General features: G+C 44.4%; 1 protein-coding gene across 1 annotated transcript in view; it reads left to right on the top strand.

Moving 5' to 3' along the window:
- Ehd4 (EH domain containing 4) overlaps window positions 1–27,096 on the top strand; it is a 70,472-nt gene that overhangs the window by 13,585 nt on the left and 29,791 nt on the right. Inside the window, exons 2-3 of the mRNA XM_048459633.3 lie at window positions 4,939–5,115; window positions 16,306–16,403. Coding sequence (XP_048315590.1) covers window positions 4,939–5,115; window positions 16,306–16,403 — 275 coding nt within the window. The remainder of the gene's footprint in view (window positions 1–4,938; window positions 5,116–16,305; window positions 16,404–27,096) is intronic.

A 27,096-nucleotide genomic window follows, 5' to 3' on the forward strand; every position in this document is an offset into this window, starting at 1 on the left:
TGGAGCTAGAAAATATTATTTGAGTGAGGTAACCCAGACACAGAAAGACAATTATTACATGTACTCACTCATAAGTGTTTTTTAAGCATAAAGCAAAGAAAACCAGCCTACAAATCACAATCCCAGAGAACTTAGACAACAATGAGGACACTAAGAGAGACATACATAGATCTAATCTACATGGGAAATAGAAAAAGACAAGATCTCCTGAGTAAATTGGGAGCATTGGGAACCTTGGGGGAGGGTTGAAGTGGAGGGGAGAAGCAGGGAGAAATGTAGAGCTCAATAAAAATCAATTAAAAATGTTTTGGTAGGCCAACAAGATGGCTCACTGAGGAAAGGTATTTGCTTCCAAGCCTTATGACCTGAGTTCAGTCCCCAGAACCCACATCATGAAAGGAGAGAACCAATTCCTGAAGTCTTCTGGATTCTAAATACCTATGTGGCACATATTCATACATAACACACACACAGACACACACACCTCCTCAAATATATGTGGAATACTTTTGCATACATTATTCATTGAATCCTTGCTTAATAAGATCTCTTTCTGAGCATTCCTTGTGACTCATAGAGCATTTTCCTGTAAATGTTCCCATTGGTGGCTGACTCAGCCTCTCTGTTCCTGATTTAACTCAGGTAACCTGTTTGACCCATAGTTCAGAAGTTTATTCACCAGTAAAATGGTGATGAAAATAGTGCTTGTCCATAGGTATTTACCAATTGAGACTATTTATGTAAAGTCCCCAGTGTTAGGTAGAGTGTATTACTAAACAAAATAAATGTGGAAATACAATCCAGAGAGAATGCATGACAAACACCCAAGTGGCAGAGTTCACAGCTAGAATTTAGGGTGTTCCACCTTTGAGAGAATGGTGCCTGGGCTACAGTAAACAACTCATTATCCTGACGATTTTTTTTCCTTCCTTTTGTCACACATAATACTTCTCTTTGAAGTTAATTCCCCCTCTAACCTAAGCGATAAAGAAAAGACACCATCTCCGTGCTGTGACCTCCTCAGACCAGGACACAGAGAGGTCAGGTCTTCTGCCACCCCCTCCACTTCCGCCCAGCCACATGTGATCCAAATGTCTGTACCTTTCTACGTTGATGGCTTGGCTCAAAACGTTGGAGCAGTCATCTTTAGAGTTGGCAGACCTCTCTGAGAACACAGGAAAAGGGAGCGAAGTATTGCCAAGGACAAATATCAAGCCTCCAAGGCACAGGATGCCTGTGGAGTGGGCTGCTCGGCTCGGCTCAGCTCGGCTCTGCATCATGGGAGATTCTTTTCTATAGTTTTCCTGTGCGGCCTCTTGTGTTCCTCTCAACTCTTGTTGCCACAGAGAACACCTCAGAGTCCCTGGAACTCCTGTTTTGGTAAAGCGTCTGGCTCAGCCTTACGCCAGGGGTCTGTGAGGTTAACATCTCTATGTATGCCACACCTTGGGGTCCACTGTACCCTCCCCTCTCCAGATGCTGATTTCAGCTGCATCCCCTCGGCATCACCTTTGTCACATTGGACACTTCGTGTCTTGGTTGTTCTGTGTTACTGTCTGCCCAACAGTATGATGTACATCTGAGTGTCCGGAAAACCCTTTGGATAGTCTACTCAGTGTGTCATCTGTTGATTCATGAATGTGACAGGCCCTAAAATAACCAGTGACCAGAGAGTTCTCTGTACTCTGGGGCCCAAAGGTAACGTGGAGTTTAGCCTGGTCCAGGAGTGAGGTGATCTTTGTATGGCCACTAGTGAGTTTGAACAAAAAAACAAGTCATGCATCTGCAGTAGCATCCTTCTCTTTAGATGGGTTAAATCAAATGATTCCCAGAGACTTTGTAGGTGCTTATGGTTCACAGAGGACAGAAAGCAGGCCCATAGGTGACCCCCACAGTAGATAGGAGAGGACCCACTCCACGAGGCAGCCTGTATGTGAAGAAGTGTATGAGTACCTTTACAGTAAGGTTGCCAACTATTTCTGCAGCTACATAAAGAGGTGGATTTGTGACCCTCAACAGCATCGAATATATGACGGAGGGATTAACTTTGTTAGTAAGTTGTGTCTTTATTGGTACTCCTTTGTTAGTGAAACTGAAAATTTGAGTGTGGACATTTTTATACCTGTGGGAGAGCACCACTGAACATTTTTATACCCTAAGAAAGCAGCACGGTAGTCCTCCCTAGGTCTTGTCTGTGTTTGGGACCCAGAGCCTGAATGCTTTCTCAAGGTCACAGTGGAGGGCACTGTATACTTCAAAGTAGTTCATATTTGCAACTGCTTTAAAAATAAGCACTTGTGCTTATTAAAGGTAGCACCCACCTTTAATCCCAGTACTCAGGAGGCAGATGCAGGCAATGTCTGTGAGTTCAAGGTCAACCCGGTCTACAGAGTGAGTTCCAGGTCAGCCAAGAGACACTGAGACCCTGTCTTGAAAAACAAAAAAAATAAATAAATAATAAAAAATTAAACACTTGGACTGAAGAGAAGGCTCGGTGATAGGGATTAAGAGCACTGACTGTTCTTCCAGAGGTCCAGAGTTCAATTCCCAAGAACCATATGGTGACTCACAACCATCTATAATGGAATCTGAACTCTATAATGATTCTGTAATGTAAGCATACATGCAAAGAGAGCACTCAGACTTAAAAAATAAATAAAATTAATAGAAAAAAGAAAGAAAAAAGAAGCACTTGTTAACATTCGGCCTGGCAGGGTTGCTGCTGAGGAAGCTTTGGCTTCTATTACTGTATAAACTTGGAAGTCAGAAATACCTGCTTTCTTTTAAACAAGTTTGTCATTGGTGTTTTCCTTTAAACTCCTATTTAATTCCGAAGCTCATGGGATTTGCTGTGATTTCAAGTAAATAAAACCTCAGAGAAGAGTTTAGAGTTTAGACACCTCTCGACAGTGAGTGTCCACTTAAACAGCCCTTGCACTGAGTTGCCCCAGTCTGACTACAGCACCTCTGTGTTCCCACCTGAGGCCCCTTCTCAGAAACACTGATGTGGAACCTGAGGTCTCTCCTGCCCAGGCCTGGTGAAGGCACTAAGGAGGGGTCACATCTTAAGAAGACAGGCCAGATAGAACTCAACCCTGCGTTCTCCTTCTCCACAGCTGATGGGACAGCTCAGATGTGACCGTTTTGTTAGTTGGAAATTGTGTGTACAACCCGGAATCCTGCACCCCTGGCAGCTGTTGGCTCAAGCGTTCCATCTACACAGCTGCCGTTGGTCCTCAGGCCCCTCTCTCCCTGCCTAGCCTCATCCAGGCTGCGGGTGTGAAAGTCAGATTGGACATTGCCAGGTACAACCTGGCTCTCAGTTCCAGCTCTGCTGATGCATGGCCAGACTTGAAGTTCCAGAAGGCTGTGTGCCTGTGTTAACACACTCAGCTAGGTGTGTGAAATACACACTGTCCTCACAATGAAGTCATCTCATAGCTCTTGTCTGATTTGTGTGGAATTCTGTAAGAATTAACCAATGTGAACATTTCTGCTCCTAAGGCTGTTGACTGTGCTGTTAGGCACACTAAGGCTTTGACTGGAAAAAACTTTAATATTTTGAAAAAATTAAATATGGACACATTTTGAATCAGTAGTATGTATGTCCTTGCTTCGGCTTTTCTTCGAGGAGAATGAGGCAGTGTGGCCCATGTCTTTGGGGAGACTAGTATATTGTGTGGGAAGACAGTCTGGAGAGCCCCTTTCTCTCACATTAGAGGAAATAGAAAGTCCTTATTCCCAGCACCCTATCCTGGGGTGGGGTCCTGAATGCTTCTGCTTCTCTGAGAAAATCACCAGTGCTGTGCCAGGTTTAAAGATCTGAAGACAGCACACATCTGAATATCTGACCACTTGTATTCTGTTTTCTCTCATTTGCTGTGTAACATTAGGCAAGTTGTTTGGCCTCTCTGATAGCCTGTTTTCCTACATGTGAAATGAAGATGTTATCACTGACTTGAAAGTGTTGTAGGAACTGAATGAAACAATAGTGTATGCTTAAGACACAATGCACACATAAGGCACAGCACATACATTTAGAACAGTACATACATAAGGTTTGATGCATACGTAGGGCACAGTGCATGCTTGGGATGTGGTGCATATATAAAAGGCTTTTTGTCTTTTCAGTGAATGCTAGGAGTTATTAGCTGATTTTTTTCATGATTAGTCTCAATTTATAGGACATCTTAAACCAATGTCTCTATTCTGGGTCTCTGCACCTTCACAGAAATGTGAAACCTTTGGTAAAGTTAAAAGCAGCAGTGACATGCAGATGAGACGTAGAGTAACGCCTGCTAATACTGCTAGCTCATTTTCATCTTGTTTCAGTCAGAAAGAAGTTTCACTTTTCCTTCTCATATTGATGGCAAGGTTGTGCTTGACATTTGATATTCAATTTTTCTCTCTGTCCCCAGAATAGTTCACAGACTGCATTTAAATAGTCAAGATGTATAGAAACAGACATGGTTCACTGTTGGGAGTGGGGAGCTGCAGAAACCCATGTAGTTTCTTCCCTTGACCCTGAGTTATTCCCTGGTTATCCCAAGGCACCTGGTGTACCGTGGTGACTTCTCACTCAGGGTGCCTGGGAACCACAGAGGAGGTGCTCCACATGCAGGCCGGGGATACTCTTTCTTCTAAGTGGGAAGCTGTCCAGAATGCGTAGACATGGTGAGGTGACTAAGGAATGCTTCTCCAAAGGTGTTACCTATTATGTCAGTGGGACCTCAGATGTCTGCTTTTGTTTTGGGGTTGTTTTGTCTTGTTTTTGGAGACTGGGTCTCATGTAATGTAACCTAGGTTGGCTTCAAACTTGTATGTGGCGGACTCCTGATCCTCAATATTTTTAATAATTGTGTTGAATTGGGTAATCCTAGGCAGCTCTCTGGCTTCTCGTTTGTGCCGTTGTGCTAAGCTTTTCCTTTCCTCTTCCAGATACTTACTGGAGCAAGATTTCCCCGGCATGAGAATTGGTCCGGAGCCAACCACAGATTCCTTCATCGCTGTGATGTACGGGGAGACCGAGGGAAGCACCCCTGGGAACGCTTTAGTTGTGGATCCCAAAAAGCCATTCCGAAAGCTTAGTCGCTTTGGAAATGCTTTCCTTAACAGGTAAGGGCCAGAAAACTGCCTTCTTTGATCAGGTCGTTCACACTTTCCTTCAAATTATTGCCTGTCACTTGTGGAGTCCAAACAGAAGATGGACAGAGCCTGTGTCCTAGAAGAGGGAAGTACGTGTGGTGGGTGCTGTCATTTCCTAAGACTGTCAGAAGACTCGATTGTTTGCATCTGTTCTAAGTGACCTCCCTGGGACCCAAGATGGACATTATGCTGCCCAGTGTGAGGGCAAATGTCTCATAATTTGGTTTGTACAAGAACAGTTGAGGTTGCCCAGCTCCTGTCACTAGCAGTGTTAAATAGCCAGGGGACAGCCGCTCCTCGGGTACGGGTGTGCAGTACCTTCCTACACTCAGGAAGCTTAGCCCGACTGACATCCAGATTTGGTCTTTTGATTCAGGATAGGTCACCTCACCTTTCTGAATGTTCCTCTGACTTTTTATTCCTATGCTTTGAGCTCCTTCCTTATTCCTTGAAGCAGAGCAAGGTTGAAACAGGGTGATAACAAAAGGTTAGCTTCTCTGTGTGGCCATTAATTTTCCAGACATAGATGGGTGTGGATGGCTCTGCCTTGACTGAAGTATGTTTTGTGCTGTTGTCTTTCAGCAGGCTTCCTGGTGCAGCCGAGGTGTTGGTGGCACGGGGAGAACAAATGGCAGCTCTGTAGTAGGATGGGATTTCCTGGCCTTTCCTGCCCCGCTGTGTCCCTCCTCTCTTCCTTCCTCCCTCCCTCCTTCCCATCTCTCCTCCTTTTTCCTCTCTCCCAACTCTTTTTCTTCAGTTTTATTTCTTAATTATTTTATTTAGTTCTTTTAGTTCCAATATATGAAACAAAGCATGCAAATCTTTTTTTTTAATCACTTAACACAATACTCTGGTTCTCTTTTGCCACAAATGACAGAATTATGTTATGGCCAAATAACACTCCATGTTTATGTGTATGTGTATGTATATGTATATGTATATATCATACTTTCTCCTCTTTTGTCCTGGGCCTAGAGATAGAATGTGGGGCTAGGTAGAGCATGCTCTACCTCTGGGCTATATCCCCAGACCTCTTTTTACTTGTTTTTTGAGGGATGGGTGGTAGGGCATTAGGGAAGTGCTGACCAGGCTGGCCTTGAACTCAAAGTCCTCCTGCCTCTGTCTTCAGCCGTACCACAGGCTTGGCTACCTTATTTTCTTATCTCGTTTTTGTTGGTGAGCACCTAAGCTGCTTCCGTGTCTTAGCTCTTACGAATAGTGCCACAGTAAGCCTAGCTGTGCAAACTTCTCTTGTGCGTCCATCCTCAGGTATATTATATACACAGGAATGAGACAGCTGGGTGACAGGTAGGTCTTAGTTACTTGAGGACACTTATGTTTTCTGTAGGGGCTGCCCCACCTGGCATTCACCACAGTGTGCAAAGGTTCCTTTCTCCTCCACAACATCATCAGCATATTTTAATAATATCCATTCTAACTAGGGGGAGACAGGATCTCATTGTAGTTTTGATTTTTATTTCCCTAATGGCTAATGATACTAAGCATTTTTTTCATGTGTTTGACTGACATTTTCATTTCTTTTGAGATCATGTGGCCACTTTTTATTGGATTGCTGTTCTTTGGGAGTTACTGTCAATAGTCTAGATATCAATACCCTGTCAAATAGTTTCTCATTATATTATATAGGTTGCTTTTCACTCTGTTGGTTGCTTCCTTTACTGTGCAAAGGCTTTTTATTTTGAAATAATGCTATTTGTCCGTTTCAAGTTCTGTTTTTCTGTGCTTTTAGCCTTATCTGGAAAATTAAGTTCATGGTTGGGACAGTTAATATTGTTAAAATATGTACATTTTTTTTAAAACCCTTTTCCTCTTTCTTCCTGCCATTCCTCCACACTTCTCTTTTTCCTCTTTTCTAAGTGTGACTTTAAAGAATGGGGAGCCAGCCATCAGCTAGAAGTGGAGGACCAGCTCCGGCCTGCTTAGAAGAGGAAGTAGCACTGGTGCTGGGGCACAGCAAGAGACTTGAGCTGCACTTCTGCTTTCTAGATGTTTCTAAAAATAAGAACAGCCCCTCCCTGATTGCTGCCTGTCCAGAGCCTGAGAGGCTCCATTCATGAGGACCCTGGAATGAACACTTGCACAGTGGCTGTGCTGAGAGCAGCCCAGGGAGCCTCCAAGATTCCATCTATGAGCACATTCCTCCTTTAAAGGCTTTTAGATGCTCCTGTTGCAAACCAAAGAGAGCATCTGAGGGATAGCAAGAAAACTTGGTGGATCAGGCAGAAGTGTGCAGATGATAAAGATGGAGAAGTTCATTCTTGTTGTTAACTGCCACGGACTGGCTCAGGGGAGCCACTCAGACCGTGGGGAATCAGAGCGAAGGCACAGGAGAAATCAGGATACGGCGAGGAAATTGACAGACAGTCACTCTCAATGAGACATACTGCTGCGTCTTTATTCTCTTAGTGTGAGGTTTTTATATCTTTTCAAACAAAGAACTTGGTAAAGGCATACATTATCAGATTATAAAATAGAAAAGATCAGCATAAAACAGTTTTACAAAGAGAATCTTTGAAGATGCTTTGGCATGGGTACAAGGACTTTTGCTCCCTCATATTCCGTTAAGTCAGCCCTTTTTTCTTGTTATTAGAGAGACCACTGTTCTTGAGTTAGGTCTTCTTTATCAGCTCACACCAGGTGGCCGGCTTGTCTGAGCCAGGTGACCTTGTGTGCCTGGGTGGGAAAGAAGAAGGCTACTATCTTCCTGGGAAAACTTTCTGCTAGGAAATTTCTAAGACGTGATCTCAACTCTCCTCCCTTCCTGATGCTCAGGTGTTGTTATCCGTCTAGGTTTTCTGGCCATAAGGAAGGCTGCATAGGCCTCTTGTTGAATTGCAGTAAATGTCTATTACTGTTTTTCTGTAGAAGGCTTCTAAGGTTTTTCCTAGTAAAATTAACTCCTTTTATTCCACATCCTCAAGGAATTATCCTAATGATGATCCTGCCAATTCCCAGAACTGGCTACTTCTTTTGAGGCTTTAATGAATGATGGGGCAGAATTCAAAAATGTCCTCAGCAGTCTTGTTTGTATCTGCAACTGCCTGGAATAGTCTGATCTGTTAGCAATATGCAAGGATCATAAAGAACACACAGACAAGGGAAAAGACACACATTATGGCTCCAAGGACAGCGAAGTCGAGTCAGTACAAACGGCAACTCAGGTGGCATTACACCACAACTGATTGCCACGGGGCAGCCAGGGACTCAACTCCGAGAAGCACGGATCCCAATCCTCCGACAACACTTGCCTGCCCAGTCAGCATTTCTGCTATACTGGCATGACAGCCGTGGATGTAGCAGTTAACAGTGACTTACAGATCGCTGTCTGGATCACCTCCCGTGCAGGTTCTCTTCTCCAGGAGGGGCTTGTGCCTTAACTCCAGGGCTGCCGTGAGTGGCAGCTTCTGCTTGTGCAGAAGTTAAACCCAGGGAAATATCCCAAGGTCTAGAAAGCCTCAGTACAAAGTGACTGAACCAAGTCTAAGGAAATGGCAACCACACACACACACACACACACACACACACACACACACACACACCACACACACACACACACACTTTTCGGAGTTCAGGATGTGAAGTAAGGAACTACCAGACTTGTCCCAGCACTTTTTTATCTAGAGTCCCAGGCATAGTAATCTTCCTCCTGGAAGGTTGCTTTAGAATCCTTACATTCATTGCTCTTGCCTTTTCTTTTATGGTTTATTATTGTTATTATTATTACTATTATTATTAATTAGCCTGACAGGCCTTTAAAGAGAAATAAATCTGAATTTTTTTTTTCAAATTCTCATTTAGCAAAGTCCATACTTTTTTTTGTTAAAGATTTATTTATTTATTATGTGTACAACATTCCTTCCATGTATGCTTGCATGCCAGATGAGGGCACCAAATCTCATTATAGATGGCTGTGAGCCACCATGTGGTTGCTGGGAATTGAACTCAGGACCTCTGGAAAGCAGTCAGTGCTCTTAACCTCTGAGCCATCTCTCCAGCCCCAAAGTCCATACTTTTAAGGGAATGTGCAGAAAGAATGATTATTGGTTTGTTTTACTTTCTTAAAATAACTCGTTTTTAATCTCAAACTTGGAGGAGATAAATATGGAAGAAAAATATAGAGGAAAATTTTGAATGGCAAGGTTCACTATCTTAGAATTTAAGATGTGCTGAAAATAATCCATGCATTATCCAAGTTGAGTATTTATCAAACAACTATACAGCTTGTGTCTGGCACTGACCCACACTCTACTTGAATATGCAACACGGAAAACTGAGATATGTTTCTTTAAGTCCTCATGAAGATGCATTATGTGGCTGCACCGATGTCCTCAAGCTGTGATGAGGAACTGATGGACAGCAAGGGTACGATAATGTCTCTGGGGCCACTCACCCAGCGCAGTGTTGGGATGGGAACCCAGATCATCTGACCTCAGTCCTGGAGACCACCGTGCTGAGCTTCTCAATAGTGCAGTGTTTAAACTCTGCCTGCTACCACCGTTTAACTTTAGAATAACCCTGCAGTGAAGACAATGGAGAAAATACTATCTGCCAAGATATAGTTCACATAATTTTATCAGCACGATGCTTGTAGGATTAATAGAGAATAAAATGGCTGTAACAAGTCTTTTTCTGTCCCACCAGTCAGTTCCCAAATAATGACATGGAAACTTTTTATTAATTATGAAAGCTCAGCCTATATCTTAGACTTGTTCCTAACTGGCTCTTATAACTTAAATTAATTCATTTATATCTATCTACATTCTATCATGTGGCGTTACCTCTCTTCCATCTTGCACCTCCTGTTTCCTCTCCTGACATCTCCTGCATGCCTAAATTCTGCTTCCTATCTCTCCCTGGAAATCCTGCCTATCCCTCCTGCCTGCTGGCCGGTCAGCTTTTATTACGTCAGTCACAGCAGTGTATCTTCTTCATGCAGTGTACAACTATCCCACAACAAATAGTCAGTTCACAAGTAAGAAAGCCAAAAGCAAAGAAGTGATTTGCTGAAGAAGCAGAATTCAGGTTTCCCTCCTCCTACCATTTGCCACCCTGTGCCCCAGCAATGAGGAATGTCTGTCCTTCAAGCCATCCTGGTGGCTGTGCCTGTGTGAGGCTCACAAGTACAGGATGTGCCTCATGGAAATCCACAGTGCTGATAGCTCAGTTAAGTGGCGCCTGCATGACAGGGCAGCTGCCTCACACAGTGCGTAAGAGAGAGCATCAGTTAGGGTAGGGCGTTCCAGCTCTGCGTGTGTGTGCATGTGTGTGTGCATTCAAACTCTGTGTGTGTGCGTGTGTGTGTATGCATTCAAACTGTGTGTGTGTGTGCGTGCGTGTGTGTGTGCATTCAAACTGTATGTGTGTGTGTGTGTGTGTGTATGTGCATTCAAACTCTGTGTGCATCTCTGTACATTCAAACTCTGTGTGTGTCTGCATTCAAACTCTGTGTGTGTGTGTGTGTGTGTATGTACGTTCAAACTCTGTGTGTGTCTGCATTCAAACTCTATGTGTATGTGTGCATTCAAACTGTGTGTGTATGTCTGTGCTTTCAAACTGTGTGTGTGTGTGTGTGTGTGTGTGATTGTGTGATTGTAGTAGCCCTCTGGGATACAACAGGGTTAGTGCCAAAGGTGGGAACTCTTAACATGACACACCTTCTGGAAACTAAGTTAAAACAATAGGAAGGAAAATCAGTTGTTTTCTGGGTAGAACTTTCTCCCTAGATCTTGATGACAGGAGCTTCTCAGGACTTCAGCCACTGTTCCCAAGGGCATCTCACAGAGTGCTTTAAATCAGAAGATGCCTGGAGTGTGAAACCACCTTCCCTATTAAACAAACCTTGGAGACCTGATTCCTTCCCCTAGGCTGATTGCTGAGAGACTAAAGGATCAGTGGTACATTTCAAAGAAACAGATGAATTCCTCAACAGACTGGTTAAGTTTAGAATAAAAAAGAGTTGGATGGAAATGAGAGGCCTGCCATAAGCTGTCTCCCCCAGGCTGTGTCATCTAAGAGAGGTCCCACAGCACCCTGCCTGCAGCTGTGCCATGGAGTTGATCCAACCTGTATCAGGAGGCAGTTCACTTCACAGAGAAGGAACAGACACTGCCCATAGCGCCCTACATCTGAGTTCTGAAAGACGCCCATGTTGTCAGACAGTCCAGAAGTGTCAGGGCTTGGAGCCTGATATTTTCAATCTCCAGCATCTGCAGGAAACTGTTAAATGCTTATTAAGAAATAATAAATTAGATGCTATGGGTTTCCCTCACTGTACTTTTCTAAAAATGGCAGCATTTTTTTTTAATACAGATAGCCTCAGATACTGTTTTCAGCTTTATCATCTAGTATACTTTTAAATGACTGTTTTTCACAAAAGAAATTCATTTACTCTCTTTCTCATGCATGCACATGCATGCATTTGCCCATAATTGCTTAAATTTTTCCCATTAATCTTTTCCCCTTAGGACGTGAGGTGATTCTGGACCACAAACCATTGTCCTCTTTTTTTTTTTCTTGTTCTTGAGGCAGGATCTCACTATGTTTCTTTTGCTGGCCTTGTATTCCCTTTGTAAAACAGGCTAACCTTGAACTCAGAGATCCACTTGCCTCTGCTTCCTGAGTTCTGGGATTAAAAGTGTGCACTACCGTACCCAGCTACAATCTATTGGGGTTTTTTAGTTGTTGTGTTTCTTTTGGGTTTTTTGTTTGTTTGTTTTGGGGTTTTTCGAGACAGGGTTTCTCTGTGTAGCCCTCGGTTTTCTGGAACTTGCTCTGTAGATCAAGCAGACCTAAAATTCAAACATTCACCTGTCTCCCAACTGCTGGGATTAAAGGTATATAACATCACTACCCAGCTTGTTTGGGGGTTCTTGTTATTTTTTTGCTATTGTTGTTTTGTTTTTTGTTTTATATATATATAATTATATTATATATATATAAATATATATATATACATATGTGGATGTTTTACCTGTATGTGCATTTGTATATCACATTTCTGCCTGGTGCTAGCAGAGTCCCAAAGAGGTTTTCAGATCCCCTGGAACTGGAGTTATAGTCACCAAAAGGGTTCTGGGATTCAGACCTAAGTCCTTTGGTAGAGCAGCCAGGGTTCTTAACCACCAAGTCATCTCTCCAGATCCCAAACCACTGTTCCTGATTGACAGCTACCTGTATGATTTTGGTTTCACCATTTCAGGAAATGTGCCCTTTCCCCTTGGTTTGGGCAGATTCTTCTAGGCTGGCACACTGCTTCTGTCTTTCCTCCATGGCAGTTGAGAAAGGAGCATTCATGTAGCCTAGATGTGAACATCACTAGTGGGGCTGTGATACTGAGTTGCCAAGTCTTTTTATAGATTTCTATTTACGCTGTATAATCCCTGGATTTGTACTCATTGGTAAGGCAGACAGGATCAAAGGAAGTATTTTGAAACTGCTCTATGCTCCCTTCCTGTTATGATTTGAGCTGAGTGACAAACCTGATAGAGTCGCATGGAGAGGCTTAGAGACCTGTTCAAGTGGGATCGCCCACATCCACATCCCCTGTCTGTCGTGCACCGCTGCCTAACTCCCCATACCATGACGTAGAGTGCAGACTGAACGTGGAAGTCTAGGGGCAGTGACACGCCGGGCCTTTGTTTCAGGATATTACCCGTGTGTGGTAAAGAGACTCAGCAGTGATTGCAGTGTGTGCAGTGATAGCAGTAGCCGTATGGTTCAGACGAACCCAGGACGGCCAGCTTACATCTCAGCTCCCTCACTTGTCACCAGTGGGCTATGACAAGTGAAGGCGTGTGGCCCTTCCAAGCCCCAGATTGCCCTTTTGTAATGCCTCTCAGATTGCAGTAAGGATTTAATCCATGGACACATAAAGTAGAGCAAGCCTGGCACATGGTCAGGGGTTAGTCAGCGCTGGTGGTATTATTTTCATAGTAACTGAAAACCTTATAGTTTCATTGAAAAATCAAAATCAGTATTCAGGTGTCGACAATTCTTTTACAGATCTGGTTTTTCCGTTTTGTTTTGTGCTTTGAAAATAAAAAATTTGGGTCACACGTAGCCCAGACTGATCTCCAACTCAGTATAAAGCTGAAGCTAATCCTATCTCCTGATTGTCCCCATTCTAACGCCCAGGGCTCCCAGGTGCTTGGATTACAGGGGTGAATCACAATGCTCAGTCTACCAATTTCGTTTTCTAATTCTTAAAAAATAGGTATTTAGCAGGTGAGGGGTGGTCAGCTATCTACTGTGAGTATGTGGGGACACTGAACAAGCTGTGGGAATCAGTTTTCTCTTCTACCATGCAGGTCCTGGGGATTGACTCAGGTCATCAGAGTCAAGCTGCAAGCACCCTTACCCACTGAGCCATCTTGCCAGCCCAAATTTATTCTTTAAACATTAATCATTAACTTAGATTTTTAGCTTTTGGAGGTAATTCTGAGTAACCTAATATTTGTACCTCCTTGTGTTCCTGTAAGGCAGAACTAGCAACCTGCTTGCTATGATATCTTATGATACCTGACGTTACTTTATCCTCCTCGCCTTTGCTACCCTTGGCTTTCCCTAGACTTGGAGGTGACATGGAGCTGGGGTCCAGTGAAGGATCTTGATTGTTTTCTTCTTTTACCTTGGGAAACAAAATTCATCATGTCCGTGGGAGGGGGACCTATGGAAGCAGGGAGAGGCTCTGGCTCTCTGCAGCACACCTGCCAGGTGTCTGCACTGATATAACGACTCCAGGAAAGGGTGGGGAATCCATCTTGGTACAGCAGATCTCTGCCCAGAAATGTTCCCGCAGAACATTTCTGCCAGAGCTGTCCTGGTGTGAGGGGCACGGCAAATCTTGCCTTTCCACCTTCCTTTCTCAGGGTGGAAAGGTCAGTGGCAATTGGCATCGTGATATTAGGGGTTCCTGGTTACAGTAGAATGTGGTTTAGGATAATGTCCACATGTGTAGACCTAACCTTGCAGTACCTGCTGTGGTACCCTAAAGGCCCAGTGCCTGCTTGTGCTCTCTGCCTGCCTAGCCTTGTCTGGCTACTGTCTGTCTGTCTGTCTGCCCCCCCCCCCCCGCAGTTGTCCTTGCTGCTGTGTGGAGTTAGAGATAACTCAACAGTACTGCCTCTTGCTCTGTGGCTCACACCTGACCTAGGGGCTGTTGACAAGTTCTTGCTGTACATCCTAGGGATGAGCACTGTAGGAATTTTAAGTCCCTCTGTTAGCCTCACACCAAAATCTAGGGATTTTTTGTTTTGGAAAATTTGATCCTGTGTGTGAGCCTCCCTGCGGGGACAGTTTGTGTAAAATAGTTTCACAGAAGTACAGCGTGTTCAACATGTTCAACTTGTTTCAGGATAGACTGACAAGAAATGGTGCGCAGAACTCCGTTTCTCCCCCAGTTCTAGAGAGCAGAACAGGAAAGTCATGCTCTCTCTGGGAACCTAACAAGCAGTGACTAATGCCCTGTGTGCTCTGCTCACATCCTCGCTCTGCTCGCGTTGGGCAGTTGGGCGCAGGGCACTAGAGGGACCGGATAAATGAAAGGTTTCTCTTACATGTATTTGGCTTCATTTTTAATATTATGGCGATTTTCAACTTTCTGGACTGAGTTCCACTCATCTGTCTTAGAAAGTACTAGCTTGTAGTCTCCGGCCAGCCATATATTATTTCCCCATGATGTCATGACTAATCTGTGCTTCAAAGAGTTGCCTTTCCTCCTCTCGGACTGATTCGTAAATACAGGAAAAAAAAAAAATGTGTGACTACCTAGTCCCGAGCCCCTTAAAGGACAGTTTTCATGAATGTCAGCGATAGCACCTTGGGGCTCCCCTGCCCACCGGGCTGCTCTGGCCACAGCTGTGGAAGCTGTGAGGCTTCCTTGTGGCCTCCTTATCCTGCATTCCCAGCATACTTACTTTCTGAGTAATCCCCACAGTTCCACTGAATGGAAGAACTGAGCTGTTCCCAGGCGTTTCCAAGCCTCTGCCCACACAGATACAGAAGTCAGGCACTTTTAAAACAGGAAGAGGAGAGGCACTGTTTCCCCCATAAAACATACACAAGCCTAACAAAGGTCCAAGCCGAGGCGGAAGTAACAAAGTGCTTCCTGCTATTACTCACTGGCTCACACCGGGAAAGCTCCAAGGACACGCCAGACTCTAGTTTAGCAGTCTCTCTTTACACATAAGGAAACTGAGGCCCACAGGGGATGGCTTATGTCTAAGGTCTCATAGAAGATCACCGTCAAAGCCAAACAGACTCTGAGCCCAAGTCTGCTGGAGCACAGTACAAAATTTTCCTTCTCTCCCACTGCACTTCCAGGTTGTTAGGGCAAATGACTGGAAGCCTAGCAATTGGGATCATGAGCAGAAGGAGGAGGCAGGCAAGAGAGACCAGAGAAGAGGTGTTAGATGCTTAGTCAGGACCTCTGCTGACTCCCCTCACCTGTTCTCAGGGCACCCCTAGGACTTCCGTCTAAGCATCTGAGGAGTGATGTTTCCCAGAGGTATCTGCCTTTTGCTGAACTTGAAGCACGGGAGACTTTGGACTAGATGCTGGGTCACTGGGGCCTCAGAAAGGGACATCAGCCGTAGGTCCTCTAGCAGTCTGCAGAACAGTATAGGGCAGACTCGGGTACTCTGGCCTAGAAGTACACCCTGAAGGAGGCGGCAGAAGCTGAGGATGCTTGAACATGGAGGTGGCACAGGAGGTTCGTGGGGGTAGGACTGAGCTTAAGGCCCGGTTCTGAGCGACTCAGCTGCTTAACCTCTCCAAGATTGATGGAAGACAGTTAATTTAGGGACCAAAATAGGCGATATTTGGAAAATGCCCAACTATTTGATAAATCTTACCTAAAACCATAATTACAATAAGAGATCAAGTGGTGGCTAGATGGGTTGCAGCCCATCCCCCACTCCTGTCTGTGGAATGGCATCTATTATGTGGTACCAGGGAAGCTGCCATCAGTTTCCCCCAAGCCCCTCCCCTGCTCCACAGCCCATTTCATAGGGCGTCTTTAGCCTCTGTCTCCTCCACATCCTCTTTACAGACAGCGGTGAGTAGAGAACCCAAGGAGCCCCACCGTTAGAGACTTCCTCAAGGTCCAGTTCCTGGCCCCAACTTTTGTTCTGTCTCTTCCAGATTCATGTGTTCGCAGCTGCCCAACCAGGTTCTGAAGAGCATCAGCATCATCGACAGCCCCGGCATCCTGTCTGGGGAGAAGCAGCGCATTAGCCGAGGTCAGTGCCTGGCTGCCCCCACCCCGCCCTCTCCAGACCCTTTCTGCTCCTGTCCATTCTTCCCACCCCTCCAGGACAGCCACAGCCCAGGGCCTCCCATAGTATCCTAGGCAGCCAAACAAGCCCTAGGAAACAAGTGAGGAGGTATCATAGCTTCTGCCATTTCAGCTAGTACGAAGCTCAGGTAAATGTCCAGCACCCAAGAGGGGGAATACCCCTTGGTAACTGTTCACTTGGACACGTGGCATTCTTCCCACTGGTATGGATTTCACCCCGGGAGCCCTTGAAGCATCTTGCCACAAGGAAGCTTTTGCTAGGCAGACACAATCCTGTGCATGCAGCAGAAACAGGCCTGGTTTCTGTCCTTGAGGAACTGGAAACGAAGCAGACATCCTTCATGTTGTCATAGAACTAAATGAGGACTGGGTGAAACACCACGAACTGCAGCCCAGTTTCCAGGTATCAGGGAGCCTGGCCTGGCGCTGGAGTGTGGAAAGAGGCACCCCCGAGGCTCTGAAGGATGAGTAAGAATTACTCAAAGGAAACTGATAAGGAAAGAGCCCGTATGTAGGAAGATCAGAAAGTGCTTGGACAATGTCATGGGTTCCATTCGCCTTAGCCGACATGGCCATGGTAATTGATAGTTGTTTCCAGATCTGGGCGTTAGGGTTTTAGTGGGTAAACTGTCACCTTCTGGCCCCACTTCCATAGAAAAGGTCATGGGACAGATCCTAGGACAGCAGAAGAGAGAAGAAATGCCTGGCCAGAAGCATACAGGGTGGATCCCTGGTTGTGAGGTGGGTCAAGAAAGCCCACCCACACGCGGCCCTTGGTAGGAACGCGTGCTCCCAACGTGCTCTGCTGCAGTCACTTCCTGCTCATACTTCACAGCCCTTTGCACAGCATGCCGGTGAAACCATGCATGCCACCCTGGAGTGGCAGCCTCTCTGTAGTCAGCTATGAGTGTGACCAGCAGTGAGCTCCTCACAGTTCAGAAAGCAAAACCATAGTTGCTCCGTAAAGAGAAGCTGCTTGCTGTCACCGAAAGGGCTTCTGTGGCCAGTGACCCTCTTTCCTTCGCCATTCTGTGGACTCACAGAGAACTGGGTCTGCCTGGCTCATCCTGCGCTTCTTTCCTGATTCTGGCAGGGACACTTAACAGTGCCATTAGCTACCGTGAGTCTTCACACAATCTGATGGTTAGAGAGAAACGAGAAAACAAAACAACAAAAACCAGGCTTACACTGGTCTCTCCTGAAGATCTTTGTTGTTGTTGTTTTCTGTTATAAAAATAGAAATCAAATGAGTAAGAGTATGAAGAACCTCACACTGTCCCAACAGCTCTTCCTACACATCCAAACACATAATTTTTAGCTGAAACACAATGACCAAACATTTTCCACAGCTGACATTTTGCCATATGATCTCCATGGGCTTAATAAAAGGAATGTATGTATTCTGTTTAACTAATAATGTGGCTGTCATAGTGTTAGCAGTTTTTCATTTTTACAAAGATAATTACAGGTTTGTTTGTTTTTGGTGGAGCTCCATAGCTCAGTCCCCATAGATGATTTTATTTTGTTTCATTTGAGACAGGGTCTCATGTATCTCAGGCCAGTGAGACCCTGGCTCAAAAAGCAAGGTAGGTAGCACCTAACAAATGGCAGCCAAAGCTATCTTCTGACTGCCGCGTGCATGGGCATACACATGCACATTTGTGATTGTGTGTGCACACACGCACACGCAACACCCTAGTTTGGAACCATTAATCTGAAAGGCTGGTGAAGTGTTTTATTTGTGGGGGAAACAAATGAGCTATCCGAATTTACTGCTTCTACATGTCTGGCTTAGTATTCTGAAGAAATATGTGACCCTGATAAATCTTTTTACCACAAAATTTTAGGGCTTCTAGGGTGTGACTTCCACCTTTCCCCCTCTTTTCCCCGTTGGCAGGCCTTTGTCAATGCTCACCGTCCATATTTTTAGCGTTTCTCTTATGTGTAGTAATTACAAGTGTCTTTCAAGCTGTAGCTCCTTCCCAGTGGTGCCGAAGCCTGGCATGATGCTTCTAGTTTGCTTTGAAGATCAGTTTCTGTCGACACTTGGTATGATCTGACTCACATCCTGGTCTGACTTACCGTCCGCTCACATCCTATGCACAGAAATAGCATATGTGGCCCAAGCCCACCAGCTGGCCCCTGCTATTCTAAGGGACACAGAAGGTGTGGAGAAGGACCTTGGACTCTAAAACAGTGCTGTGGACTGTAGCCAGGGCTTCCAAGCCTGTTGACACATGGTGTTGGGGACATAGTTGGTGGTTGGAGTCACTCAACTGACATATTCATTACCAGAGAAGATATAGCATCTTAAACACGCTTCAGTTTCAACAGTTGGCACACCTCACATGTGTTCAGACTAACGTCCATCCTTCTGTCCAGCTTGGACCACAGCCCAAGCATGTGGTCTTAATTTGTTAGAAATTAAGGTCAGCATAGCCAATGGAGTACTTACCAACTGTGACTCCATGGGCATTAAAAACATTCCATATTGACTTTATTGTTAAGTGTCTGACTCCCTTGCGAATGTTTTGCCTGTAAAAGGAAGAAAGTGTGTGGGGGCGGGTGCTGATGTATCATCCCCATTCTCCATTTTCCTTTTTGCAATTGATGGGTTAACCCTCAACAAGCCTTGTGACTTACTCTCTTATGCCATAAAGGAGACCACTTGAAGTGGGTATTTGTAATAATGTAACAGTCATGGTGTGCCAAACCCTTGTTATATGTCACTATAAACACTGTTAGTCACATGGGGTTTATTATTTAATTTAAACCTGAACATGACCGTGAACAGACAGAGCTAAAGACTCCTCACCCTCCCACTTCTAGGAAAGCAGCCTTGAAAGCAGCCGTGAAAGTTTTTCCCAGTTGCTAGGCAGATGTTTGACCAAGTTTGAGACCTGAGGAGCAGGGTAAAAATTACCAACAGTGTTACATTTGGAGAACAGGCTCAGAAGAGTGGCCGTTCCGGTATCGCTGACAGCCTAAGATAATGTGGAAGCCAGCCCGCCAGCCCGCCTTAGTACCCGTGGGGAGTCTGCAGATAGCCTGCGTGAAGAAGTGCTAGCGATGGGAGGAGAGGTGTGTGTGTATTCATATATATATATATATATATATATATATATATATATATATATATATTCAGGAAGGAGTGAGATACTTTAGTGGTAAAAGCAGACATAGGAACTCTTGAACCTGGAGTTCAGTTATGTGCCTCCCTTTGCCTGCAACTCTACACATCATGTTAATTCTCTCATTGCGTTAGAAATAAATCCGTGTCTTATTCTGTACTGGGTAGAAGGGCAAGTGTGGTTACTAGAGTGAAGGCAGTGTTTTGCAGCCATTCCTCTTCTCTAGGCCCATAATGGGGAGAGAAGAAACATGTGAGCTTTCTGAGTGATACCTCGAATTCTGCAGTGTTGGGTTTGATGCAAAGTATACCCAACCCCACCTTAGGTTATAAGCAGCCGTAAAGGTGAGATGCCTCTGCAGAATCTGGAGACTCTAGCAGTGACCTTAGAAGTCAGGGCATTGTACTCCTTGCCTCCTGCCTCCTGTTGGACTGCTCGATGCTCCAGAGTCAACAAGAATGTTAACAGCTAGGTAATTAGTTTTGAAGTAACTGTTTCATACCATTCCATATGGAGATCCTTTAGATGTGTCTTAGTTCAATCATAGTTAGCAGAAAACCTTTAGGAACAAACAATTAGGTTTATTTACTGAATTGTAGCTTTTCTTGACTGATATGAATGATTGGATGCTTATCAAGCAGGAATAAAAATACTCAGATATATTTATAATAATTTTATTGAAATCAAGTAATAGCTAACTATAAGTCCTTCAGATGTTCTTGCCAATAAGAGAATGTATGGGTTCTTCAGATTTTTTTCAAATTATTTTTCTGAATTGGGTGGGTAAATTCTGAGCTAGTTCACCCTTTGGTGGCACAGTGAGATGAACTGTGAGCACGTTTATCCACATGTACATCCTTGTTTCCACCTCCAGTCTGTTAGCATCCTGGCTCTCAGACTGTTTGCTTCCTAGACTACTGTTTATCCCACGCAGGACCTAAACATCACCTAGGGTTTATTTCTGGACTTGGCATGAAAACCAATGTGTTCTCAGCTACTTGAGATAAACCTCTTCAGTCTAACTTTAACCATAGCATCTGCGTCTTCGAGCAAAACACAGAAGAAAATTGTAGCGCGGCCATCAGTGCCCTTGGCCGTCTCTCTAGCATGATTGCACTCAGGAGCTGTTTTAGCTGCAAATAATTCTTCCTGTGGATTCCGGAGGAGACTGAGATTTGTCTCTAAAGACTTGATTATGGAAACAAAAATAGAACAGTTTTTCCATTCTAAAAATGCAAATAACACCAGACATGGTGGCTCATGTCTGTAATCCCAGCACTTGGTAGACTGAGGCAGGATTTAGCAAGTTCAGCGGGGACCTAGGATACATAGTCAGTTTGAAGCCAGCCTGGGCTGCAGAGTGAGACCCTGCCTCAAACAACAAACAAAGTGAAGTTAAACCTTTGACTAGACATGGTGGCTCACACCTGCAGTCCCAGCACTCAGGAAGCAAGAGTTTGAGGTAGACCAGCCTGGGCTGTGAATGAGACCCTGTCTCAAAACAAAAAACACAAGATGCGAAGAAGTCTAGAGGGAAAAACAACCTCTTGGCCTGGCTCTTCTATCAAATCTACTTTTTCTCCCAGGGCTCATACTCATCAAATGAAAGCTGGATTTCTTCCTCTGATGTAGAAGCCTTGTGTCTGTTACTTCCCAGTCTGTTCATTAAAACCAGTGACTATTGGAGCTGGTAAGATGCTGAAAAGATAAAAAGACGGAAAATGCCCTGCTAATAATAATACATCACAGTGGTGGTGTATGAGACAAGGGTTTAGCTGTTTTCAGTGACAGAGCAAACTTCAGAATCGTTCATTAGCATCTGCACATTCATGGACAAATGCCTTTGAGAATGGCACCCGAAGATAGGCAAACCCTATGAATACCCGGGGTCCTCACACTTAACATCACAAAAGAATTGCCGGAGCTGGGAAACGGTGTGGAAGTCCAAACTGTGATTAATAAGGGCATAGAAAGAAAGAAAAAATAGAAAAGACAACAACAGATCGCAATCAGAGAAGCACAAACATCTACTTGACAAGTTTTTTTTTGAACTTTAAAGACAAAAGACCGGATTTTGATGGCTGCCCAGGAAGAGAGAGAGAACATTCAGAGATATCCGATAAGAGTAACTTCCCCTCGTGGGTTTGGGGAGGGAGAAGGATCTAAGGGAAACACACACACACATAAGTCTGTTTTAGAAGGACTGAAAGACCCGGAGCAAGGTGTTTGGCGTCTTCAACAGCAGTGAAGACCAGTGGGAGAGCTGCCAGGGCCCAGCAGTCCCCAGTCAGAGCAGGTGTGGGTGGCATAGTCAAGACTGTGGCTATAAGTCCCAAGCTAAGAGTGTGATGTGTATATTCCACACTCTTACATGGCTCATTTAACCTAACAAACAAGATGCATACAATCACGCCCTGGTAGAACTTATGTTACAGTGAGTCGGACACAAAGAAACAGGTAAATTATTTTATCCATTGCTATGAATAAGTATTGTGTACCAGGAAGGCGATATGAGACTGCTCAGTGAGTAGTCAGTGAGGTGGGCTAGCCGCACTGAGATTGTGCATGAGTCTGTGAGGAGTCAGTGAGGTGGGCTAGCCACACTTAGACTGTGGATCTGTGAGGAGTCAGTGAGGTGGGCTAGCCGCACTTAGACTGTGGATCTGTGAGGAGTCAGTGAGGTGGGCTAGCCGCACTTAGACTGTACATCTGTGAGGAGTCAGTGAGGTAGGCTAGCCGCACTTAGACTGTACATCTGTGAGGAGTGAGGTGGGCTAGCCGCACTTAGACTGTACATCTGTGAGGAGTCAGTGAGGTAGGCTAGCCGCACTTAGACTGTACATCTGTGAGGGCTCAGTAAGGTAGGCTAGCCGCACTTAGACTGTACATCTGTGAGGGCTCAGTGAGGTGGGCTAGCCGCACTTAGACTGTACATCTGTGAGGAGGTGGGCTAGCCGCACTTAGACTGTACATCTGTGAGGGCTCAGTAAGGTGGGCTAGCCGCACTTAGACTGTACATCTGTGAGGAGTCAGTGAGGTGGGCTAGCCGCACTTAGTCTGTGCGTGCGTCTGTGAAGACGATACTTTAGGTAAGACCTCAGTACTGAGAAGGAGCTGGCCTTGCAGAGTTGGGGCAGGTCAAGACCACACGGTTTGGCTGCTCACACTATTCAGATCTACCCCATGTGGTGTTTAGATAGTCAAAAGTTCTTGCACAGGACCTAAGTTTGGTTCCTAGCACTCAGGTCTTGCAGCTCACAACTGACTGTAATGCCAGCTCCAGTGGATCTGGCACCCTCTTGTGGCCTCTGCAGGCACCTGCATACATGTGTGCATACACATAAATAAAAATAAAAGAGATTATTTGAAAATGTTCAAATGTCATATATCCATTCATTGATTTAAAATACTGCATGTTCATTTTGATCTGAGATCATTTCTGTAACAATCAGTATAAACCTATAATCAAATTATTTTCTTTGGTCCAGTTAAGGGATTGAAGTTTTTGAGTCAGTACCCGGGTGTATCTTAGTTTGTTTTCTATTGACATGATAAAGACCTTGACCAAAAACAACTTAGGGAGGGAAAGGTTTATTTGAGTTACAGTTGGTCATCAAGGGAACTCTAATCAAGAGGTGCACCCAGCAGGAAGCAAAGGTTAAGTACTGAACAAAGGTTCTAAGAGCAGGGTTCCTCTTCCCTTCAGGGGCATTGTATTTTCTTTCTTGCCTTAAAAAAGAAGTAATTCATTGGTTTTCAGAGAATTGATTTAGCCATTACCACCATCAAGTTTAGACCATTTGTCACCCTGCAAAACAAGCCATATCCTTAGTGGTCACACTGGTCCTCCTCTCAGCCCTAACTAGGCGATCACTGATCTACTCTTTGACTCTTTTAATTTACCTACCCTGTATATTTCATATTAGTAGGACCACCTAGGAAGTGTTTGCATTTAAAACCAATCATATTTGCAAGGTTTATATGCAATGTAGTATATACCAATACTTGCTGTCTTTTACAATGGCATATTATTCTGTTATTTGGTTATCCCATATTTTATTCACTCATCAACTATAAGATGTTTGAATTTTGTAATGTTTTGACTGTTATGAGTATCCTGTGAGTATTTATGTGTAAATTTTTGTGAGGACACTTGTTTTATGTAATTGCTAGATTGAACTATAACTGAATATGTAACTTCTAAATTTTATTAGATTTATTTACTTTATTTCATGTGTATGTGTTTACCTGCATGTATGCATGTGCACCACATGTGTGTCTGGTGTCTGCAGAGGTCAGAAGAAGTCAAGATCTCTTAGAACTAGAGTTATAAATGACTACGAGCCACCATATGGGTGCTAGGAACAGGACCCTAGTCCTCTGCAGAAGCAGCAAGTGTTCTTAACCTCTGAGCCATTTCCCTGCCCAACCCACACCCCTTTTGGATTGGGTCTCACTATGTAGTCTTAGCTGGCCTTACTTTGTAGACCAGGCTAGCCTCCAATTCAGAGAGATCTGTCTGACTTTTCTCCCTCAAGTGCTGGGATTAAAGGAGTGTTTCACAAGTTGGCCTGATCAATATTGAATCTTTGAAGAGTTACTGAACTGTTTTCCAAAGCAGCTGCACCATTTCATTTCCTACCACAAAATAACAAGGTTCTCTACACCCTCATCCACACTTGCTGCTCTGTCTTCTCTAGCTGTGGCAGTGGCAGTCAGGGGCGTCATACCACTCAGCTACGCTCCCAGCCCTGAGTGTCGATTGATTCTAGCTCTTCTTTGGTTATAAAGCAGGATTTCATTTTGGGTTTTATTTGCATTTCCAACCGATGATGTTGAGCATCTTCTTGACCATTTCCCCATCTTCAGAGAAATATCCATGCAGATTCTTTGCCTATTCTTTTTAATTGGGCCTACTTTTATCATTAAGTTGCAACAACTGTTTATATATGCTGTACTCTAGTCAGATATATAATTTACAAATGTCTTCTTCCACTGTGTTTTCACTTTCTTCTTCCTGATATCTTCTGAGATAAAGACCATGTTCATTTCAGTTTAGTTCCTCTTACCTTGCTGTGCTTTGGCTTCTTAATCTGAGAAGGTTAACTCAAGGTCAGTAATCCCAGCACTTAGGAGCTAGAGGCAGGAAAATGAGGAGTTTAAAGTCGTCCTTGGCTATAACCTGGACTGCATATATTTTGCTCATATGTTTTTCTAGTAGTTTTCACAGTTTTAACTATTAGATGAAGTCATCGATACTTTAGGCTAATTGTTTTATATGGTATGAGTCAGGGGTACGGCTTCTTTTCTTTTGTGTGTGGAAATCCAGCTGTCCCTGCACAATTTGTTAAAAAGATAATTATTTCCCCCCACCAGAGAGTTTTGGCACCCTTGTTCTAAAACTTAATTACTTCACCAAGCATAGTGATACATGCCTGTAATCCCAGCACTCAGGAAGCAGAAGGATCAAAAGTTAAGAACTAGTCTGGACTACATAGAAAGTTTCAGGCTAGTGTGTGTTACATAATAAAATTCTTTCTCAGTCATCATCATCTATAGATGTGAGTCCATTTGGGGACTCTAGTTCTGACTAATTGGTCTGTTAGTCTGTCTTTACACAGGAGTCTTCTTGGTCAGCAGCAGGATAAATGGGCAAGTTCACAGACCAGTTACTATAGACAGACCAAGGTGAACATAAAGGGCGTGGTTGATAGGAAGCTCTTACCACAGCATCTGTCTGGAGTGTAAGCCGGGGAAAATAACCGAGGCTGCTCTTACTATTATCTCTTGTAGACTACAAAAAAGAGGGTGGGAACAAAAATGTGGGAAATGGCAGCTTTGGGGAGGCAGGGAGTGGTGTGAGTGCTGGAACATGGGCACAACGGGCACACGTTTGGAGATTTGGGTTTGAAGATTACTTGAAATACTGGAGATTAGGAATTGGCTGATAATGTGGTAGAAAATCCCGTAGAATGTGTGTCTGCAGGCTCAGGTCATGAAGCCATTTTTACATTTAGAGCTGAGTTTAGTGACCTCTAAACTTTGTTTGGATTTGGCATCAACAGAAAAGTGTCTGTCTCCATAGCTGGAGCTGACCCCTGATGACTTGTTGACAGATCCTGTTTTCTGGCTGGTGCTAAGGCTGGTCATTTGGGGCTGTGAGATGCTGGACATCACTTGTCACTCAGGCCTCCAACAGGAAATCCTGATTCCTTTTTGTTTTGGAGAAGTTTGCTGACAAACACATTCATATCTCCTTTTCCACTGATGCCACGGGAAATTTGTCATGACCAGTGTTGCTGCTTCTGATCTGAATGTGAACTCGTCACCACTGTGGCTCAGAATGGTATCTGCTGGGCCCTGGCAGATTTTATTAACATTCTTAAAGCATAATCAATCATGAGGAATGGCTGCTTTTTTCTAACCTTAAAGCCTTGACTTTCACTTGAAAAACAAAACAAAGCAAAGCAAAGCAAGATATATATATATCTTGACAGTAAGGCAGACATTTTTCTTAGTTTGTGTGGAGAGCGACTGATAATTATAAACCATTTTGCAAACTATTCCATAGACATTGGGAAACAAATGAACTGGGAAAATGTTTCTTACCCTGTGAGTATGGACTAATACTTGTGTAGTGCAGCCCTGAGTTCTTTCCATATGTTAGCTCATTGCTCCTTGCAGAAACACTCTGTGGTCCCATTTTGCAGAAGAGAAGACTCCAGTGAGGCACAGAGAAGCTAAGCAATGTTAACTTAACTGTGCCACAAGCTGTCCTCACCACCACACCCTGAACTATGCCTCCAATACTCATGTCCTCGTAAATTCTCCTCACCTTGAATCTGGTCAATCTGACCCTCTAATCTCACTTTTTGATCAGCAGAATTGAGTAGAAGGGATACTTCATGACGTCCCAAGTTTCAGCCATAGGAAGTCTCACAGGCTTCACCTGGATCTCTTGGAATGATTGCTTGGGGAGACGCCAGCTGCTGTGCTCTGAGGTTCCTGTAGCTGGGGAGGCTCACACCCATCCTCTGGAGAGGCTCAGCTGGCCTGACACAGATGTGTGCAGGCACCATGCATCGCTCAACCAACTCAGTCAAGCGGTCGGGTAGCTCCAGTCCTATCTGTCATCAGACCTCACGAGGGACCCCAACCAAGAACCACCAGTCAACTGTCAGGGCTACCTGAGAAAATGAGTTGCTATTTAAACCATGAAGTCTTATGGTGACTTAAAGCAGCTAACGAGAAGCCTGCTGGTTCTAGAGCACATGTTGTGAACCGCGAGAGATGTGCGCACAAACTGGGCTGGGACACTTTCACCCTTGAGAAGGCAGCCTTCGGAAGCGGTGTAGTTGATGCTTTCCTCTTTGGGCTGTCTCATTTTTATGGCAACTTGACACAAGCGAGGTCATCTGGGAAGAAGGAATCTCATTTGAGGAAATGCCTCTGTGAGATTTGCCTGTAGGTGAGAGAGCCCAGCTCACTGTGAATGATGCTACCCTT

Source organism: Myodes glareolus, chromosome 10 (assembly GCF_982192425.1).
Source record: "Myodes glareolus chromosome 10, mMyoGla1.1, whole genome shotgun sequence".
Taxonomy (NCBI): Eukaryota; Metazoa; Chordata; class Mammalia; order Rodentia; family Cricetidae; genus Myodes; species Myodes glareolus.